At 54.4% G+C, this 6,048-nt stretch overlaps 1 protein-coding gene across 1 annotated transcript; it reads right to left on the bottom strand.

Annotated features, from left to right (window-relative positions):
* Positions 1-3,891: 3,891 nt before the first annotated feature.
* On the bottom strand, positions 3,892-5,765 carry LOC123110387 (patatin-like protein 3). The gene is made up of 2 exons (XM_044530882.1): positions 4,563-5,765; positions 3,892-4,472 (listed from the first exon to the last, which is right to left on the bottom strand). The coding sequence occupies exons 1-2, from the start codon at positions 5,652-5,654 to the stop codon at positions 4,110-4,112; spliced, it is 1,455 nt and encodes a 484-aa protein (XP_044386817.1). The 5' UTR covers positions 5,655-5,765; the 3' UTR covers positions 3,892-4,109.
* Between the last annotated feature and the right edge of the window lie 283 nt (positions 5,766-6,048).

The following is a 6,048-nucleotide window of genomic DNA, read 5'->3' as shown; positions in this document are numbered from 1 at the left end:
GGCCAAAGAAAAGCACAGTAAGAAACACGTGTTTGTTTTGGTTTTGAAAACTACTGCTACTAAAGTGCTGATCGTTTTTGCGTATCCCTTGTAAAGGAAAGAAAATCATTTCGCATCTAAGAAAGTACATGTACTCATCATTTCTGCGCTTTATGTTTTGTTGTCCTTTGCCCATCCTTCTTTTTTTTCAATCATTACGTGGTACCAGTTTAAATTTGATGGGGACGAGTAGTGCAAGTGTGTGCGCAAGTTATCTCCCCTTTTTAATTACTGAGGTGTACCTTTGGTGTATATTCGGCAGCGCACAAGATACCGGCACTACAAATTAGCCATGCTTTCTTGCTATGCTTAGTTTGATCGCGCGGTACCTCCCGCTGACTCCATATTTGGAGGTTGAATGAGGTGATATGGCGCGCTCTCCATCCATTCAAATATTGACGTCACGGACATTTCAGGACGCGCGCTCCTTTTCACCGCCGACCACATCCCCACACCCCTAGCAAACACCGCCGCAGCTTGGCCCGCCGCAATTTGGGCCATGTCGCCTCCGTTGATCCATTTTCGGATCTCCCACGCTTCATTGCAGCCCTACACGCCTTCTTCCTGCCGTTCGGCCGCGCCACCCTTTCCGCCTAGGGTAAAATTCCTTGTAGACTTAGTTTAGCGGCTCATAGATTTGTGTAGATGGCCAATGTGTGTAGATGGATCCGATGGCGGAGCTAATATTTTTTGATGATTCGTCGTCATATTCAAGCTTCGAGTCTGGGTGTGAAATGAAGGATGCCAACGCCGTGGTTGAAATGCAGTGCAGGGGTAAAATAATTCGCAGTGTCAGCTATATATATGCATGCGCACGGACGCAAGGTATAATATCCTAGGAGTACTTCTCTGTATACTGCGTTTGTAAATTGTAAATTCTGCCAGCCATTAGTTCTAGGGTTCCAGCTGGCTCCTGCGGGGCGGCGTGCAGTAGTAAACTACAGTAAACTGCAAGATGGTGAGTTGACACCCATCGAAGTTCACTTTTACTACTACCCTGGGGTTGAATTAATTGAACCAAAGGTTGAATGAAGATTCGGTTGCATTGACATGCCAACTTAACTTACACATGCACACAGTACGGTACGTACATCCATGTGAGGTTAAGCTGGCAGTCGAAAATCGAAATCGAGGGCCTGCCTCACGTGCATGCAGTTAACAGCGCTCCAATGGCGATGGTTAAAGCTGGACCGACCTTCACCCGTCGCATCGCATGCATACGGAAGCTTCCGGTGAACTAAGAGACGCTGCGTCCGATGGGGGCGTTGACAAGTTTCAACTCCCCCCAAGGCCAAGGCGGTGAAACTTGTGGGGTAAACGAGGTGGTGATCCGGCGTCGGTAACGGGGCGCCGTGAGATCCATGGCGTCCTCGGTTAATTTAACTAACTAACCTGTCTCCTCTCTTTGTTCTTTTGGTAAAACTCGTGAGAACCGATGCTGCTACCGTGGCCGGCTCGTCCCAAAGATTTTACCAGCTCGTGGTGGCAGCATAGCATATCTGTCGCGGTCAAAGAGGTAAAGGGCCAAATTACCGCTTTCTTGACCCCAAAGGCGTCTGCAGTGTGTGCAAAGTGCAAAAATGCGTGCTGCTCCTCTGTTTTTCCAGTAGTTCTGCTTCTGGAACAGTGAGAGCACTGTCGAGTCACACTGGCTAGTGCGGTGCAGTGCTGGTACCCATCTGTTTTCCTTCCTCCTGTTGATGCGCCGGTGTCTCCTACCAGACAGTTCAGTTCGTGTAGGAGGAATTCAGACGTTCCAACACACCGATCGTCATGCGCTTCAGTTTCTGTCGTGGAAGGCAGTTCGGTTTCTTCTGCCCGGGAAGCAAGTCATGGTATATCTTCCACGTTTCGTCCCTTGTGCAAAGCTAGGCCGTAGGCACACACAACACGGGCTAGAAGAAGTACAAGGAAGATCATACTTGACGAGTACAATGGAGTATGTACCTATCTATCCATCTGTTTGATGTAGAGTACAATGCTCATTTTCTTATACAGCATTCGGAAGCTACATGTTCTGTATACAGCTAGCTAGCAGATGACTTTATACAGCCTTCAAGTCTCATCTTTGCAAAAAAAAAAAAAAAAAAAAAAAAAAAAAAAAAAAAAACCTTCTTTAGGGCAACTCCAACCATCACAGCACCTCTAGACATTCGGACAGCGTGGTCCAGTCATTTTTATTTTTATTTTGCAATCCAACACGGTGCATTGAACTTCTATGAACCTGTTCGGACATTTGAATTATTCCCCAAAACCGGAAACGAACTCATGGGAGGTTTGGGGGAGTTCGAACGGCTGTCACGTCGGACTCCGACATACCCGACCGACCCAAAACCCCTCTCCCGGAGCCCTTTTTCCCACTCCTCCCTCCCCTATTGCTCTGTATTCGCACCGACCAAGAATGTCACCGCCTCTATACCACTCCGGTCATCGCCCAGTTCTAGCCAGACCTTCGTTGTTCCAACCAACCGTCTTGTACTTTGCCGCCGTTGCACCCCAAATCCGAATGCCGCCCAGGTACCGCCCGCCTATACCGATGTCGTCCATGGAGGACACCAGGACCAACAAGTGTTTGGCCCAAAGCTCTTGAGAATCTTTTTTGGACTTTCTCTTTGTTTAACATGAAGCAAGCACGATGGCGGTGTACTCAGTGAGGGAGGATGCATTGTTTTGTGACACATGGTTGGCCACAAGTGTGGGGTTTGTAGGCTTGAAGCAAAAGGGCCCGATATTTTGGCAACATGTGCATTCTTGGTTTCATGAACACAAGCACTACACGCCCTACAATTTTGATGTGATCCATGATCGCAGTGTGAACTTGCTACTCCATCGATGATACACCATTTCAAACGCCGTCATGAAGTATTGCAGTGCAACCACACAGTGAAAACAAGGTGGCCACCGGACGCGTCAATCATGAAGATCGTAAGTTTTGCTTCTTATTGCTCTACGTGTTAGTCAATTCACTGACTCAATGTTGCAACTAGATGATCACATAATTGTGTAGCCCGGATGCGCTGCCAAGCTGTATCAAAGCACAGAGACCAATCCCTTCACATCGATGCATTGTTGAGTGAAGCTCAATGGGCGCAACATCTAGGTGAACAACATGTGTTGATGAAGAAGTTCAAGCTCGAGGGGTGATAGTTTCAAATGAATGCCGCTTTCAAAGAGTGTGATTGAATTTGAAATCGATGAATTTTAAGAATTTGAACACCGGACGTTTATACTAGGGTTTAAATGTACAATTTAGGTTCTACTGACCGAAGATTCAAAGTGAGGTTGCATAGCGGACATTTGATTTAGTTTTATTCTAGATAATTATTTTGGAAAAGAAGCAGACATTTTGGTGTCTAGGTTTAGATGGCCGCCCTCCTATACGTAATTGACAAACGCTTTCGAACGTGTCCACCAATATTTGGTGTGTCCGTTTCGATGAACCGCGTTGAAATTGCCCTTACACCTCGACGCACGCCACACAATCAGGAAACGAAAAGAAGAAGGGGAGACCATCTTCAGCAACATGCATGATGTATGCTCCCTAATCATGCATTTGCCGTGTGATTACCTGCACATTGCAATCGATCATCAAGCTACTAGTACCATTTATTAGCCGTCTGTCAGCATCAGGACAGATGGGCAATTAGGGCTAATCCGATCCGCGTCGGTTTCAATTGAACCTGCCTGCGAGGGAAAACGGGAAGAAAGAAAACCGCTTTTCAAAGGATGGCATCTCCTCCTTTCTGCTTTACACATTGACACATCGTATTCGCTGCTCATTCGATTTCAATTTCGGGCAGTATAGTATTTCGCGGTGAACTGCTTTTTGAATGTCGCTCGACAAAGTGGACGGACATGACAGGTGTGATGTGAGCTATAGTAGAATCAGCTTGACTTCATAGGGGTTTTTCATCGTGCCCCACATGTCGGCCACTCGACAGAGCAGAGCAGAGGATAAATAAACGTAAAAACATTTCGATTCCTCTGTTCCATAGGCGGGCAATGTACAAAACTTTGGGAGGGTGACCCGTCCACGTCGCATGCATGATCGGCTCTTGATCCGTGTCGTGTCAGTGCCGTGAGTCCTGCGTCGACGCTGGCGACGGCATGGTGGACGCGGTCCTGCCGGTGGTGCCCGTGGTCGCGGCGGAGGACGTGGTGGCCGAGGAGAGCCGCGGCGGCGTCGGCGACACCTGCTTGATGGCCACGTTGGGGAGGAGCCCCGGGGGTGAGTCTCGCCGGCGGTCGTGCTCCTTCACCAGCTCCGTCGCGAACGCGTCCAGCTTCTCCCGGTTGGACTTCTCGGACAGCCGGCGGCCGCGGAACAGCTCCGCCTCCACGTTCCTCTGCGTCAGCATGCCGTCGGCGATCGCCACCACCTTCCGAGCCTCCAGCGACCGGAGCGCCTTGATCGAGTGCGCCGGCGCCGCAGCCTGGAACAACTCACCGGCGACCACAGTTAGAATTCGTTTTGATGGGGAGATGAGATGAAACTTTTTGGTGTTTTTTCTTGTTCGGCTGACCTGGATGCGCACGTAGTTGCGGCCGCAGGTGTGGCCGAATGCCATGGCCACGGCCTGGTCGACCATGTCGGCGACGCCCTCGGCGGTGAGGCGGACCATCTCCGCGGGGGACGGGGAGCGCGGGGGGATCGGTGTGCGCCAGCCGGCGGACGGGGTGGCGGAGCCCGACGCGGTGCCGCCGGAGGAGGACCCGGAGCCGATAGAGACGACGAGGAGGTCGTCAACGCCGGCGGCGAGGGGGAACTCCTGCTTGTTGTGCAGGACGTGCGTGATGGCCGCCGCGGCGGGGTTGCCCATGGCTGCCACGCCGCCCGACGCCGCGGCGATGGCCGTGCGGCCGTCGATGGAGCGGACTGCGGCGGCGGCCGAGCCTCCGGCGCAGGTGGCCGCGCAGACGTCGCGGAGGCGGAAGTCGAAGCTGTCGCTCTCGACGGCGTCGGCGCGGGAGAATAGGAATGGCGCGCCCGTGGCCAGGTCGTAGCACGGCACCAGCAGCGGCGCCACCGTGTCCCTCAGCGTCGCGTCGCCGAACACCCGGCGGAGCGATGACGAAGACGACGACGCCGATAACGACGACTTGTCCGACGACCTCTCCCCGCGCCGGAACAGCGCGGCCCACCTCCCGCGCCACCCGCCGCCGCCGCCGCCCCACCCGCCCTTCCCGAGGCTCGCCGCCACGAACGCCAACGCGTCCGCGGCCGTATACTTCGGCCTGCCGTCAACACCTCTCACAAACAGCATCGCCGCGAGCACGCCGCCCGCTCCCGCCCCCGCGGCGGCGTCGAAGAAGTCGGCGACCCGGGCGTCGGGGTCCCCGGCCTTGGCCCGCAGCGCGGCCTCGAGCCTAGCCAGCGCGGCAGCTGCCAGCAGCGCGTCCCCGGGGCCCGGGCCGCAGCCGTCAATGGCCAGCACCCGCACCCTCGCGCCCCCACCACCAAGCGGCCCCCTCCCCGGCGTGCCCGGCAGCGAGCACACGCCGCCCCCGCCAGCGCCGCCACCGCCACCGTACAAGAACTTGCTCTCGAGGAACGAGAAGATCTCGTAGCTGAGCTTGCCGAGGTCCACGTCCACCTGCGGCGGCGGCGAGGCCATGGGAGCAGAGCAGGGGCGGGAGTAATGGTGGAGGGGGAGTGGGAGCTTTCGTTGGATGGGATGTCCTTATTTACTCTTCCGACTGCGCAGCTGAACCGCGCAGAGCCCACCCCGTCTCCCCGCTTATAAATCGGAGAGACGACGCTACAGTAGTACCAGTATAGTACAGTACTGTACGAGCTAAACCCGCAATACAAAGTAGAAGGCGTATTCCTACTGAACCCGCGTCCACCTGGGTGGCCATCTGGACTTCTGGAGGGGGGCAGCGGTGCGCGCTTGGCGGGTACCACGGAGGCTTCGCTGACACGCGATCCACATTCGGCGGGTCCGGGCGTCAGTGGGCCGGCACGGGCCGCACGTGCGAGCGACGGGATCGGGGTGTGTCGGGGCATGG

This window comes from Triticum aestivum, chromosome 5B (assembly GCF_018294505.1).
Source record: "Triticum aestivum cultivar Chinese Spring chromosome 5B, IWGSC CS RefSeq v2.1, whole genome shotgun sequence".
NCBI lineage: Eukaryota > Viridiplantae > Streptophyta > Magnoliopsida > Poales > Poaceae > Triticum > Triticum aestivum.
Note: the sequence above shows the minus strand (reverse complement) of the source record. Positions and strands in the feature narration are given on the sequence as shown.

Coding starts and splice junctions, on each gene's coding strand:
- LOC123110387 (XM_044530882.1), bottom strand. CDS start 5,654: ATGGCCTCGCCGCCGCCGCAGGTGGACGTGGACCTCGGCAAGCTCAGC. Junction 4,473..4,562: donor GCAACTACGTGCGCATCCAG/GTCAGCCGAACA, acceptor GAGTTGTTCCAG/GCTGCGGCGCCGGCGCACTC.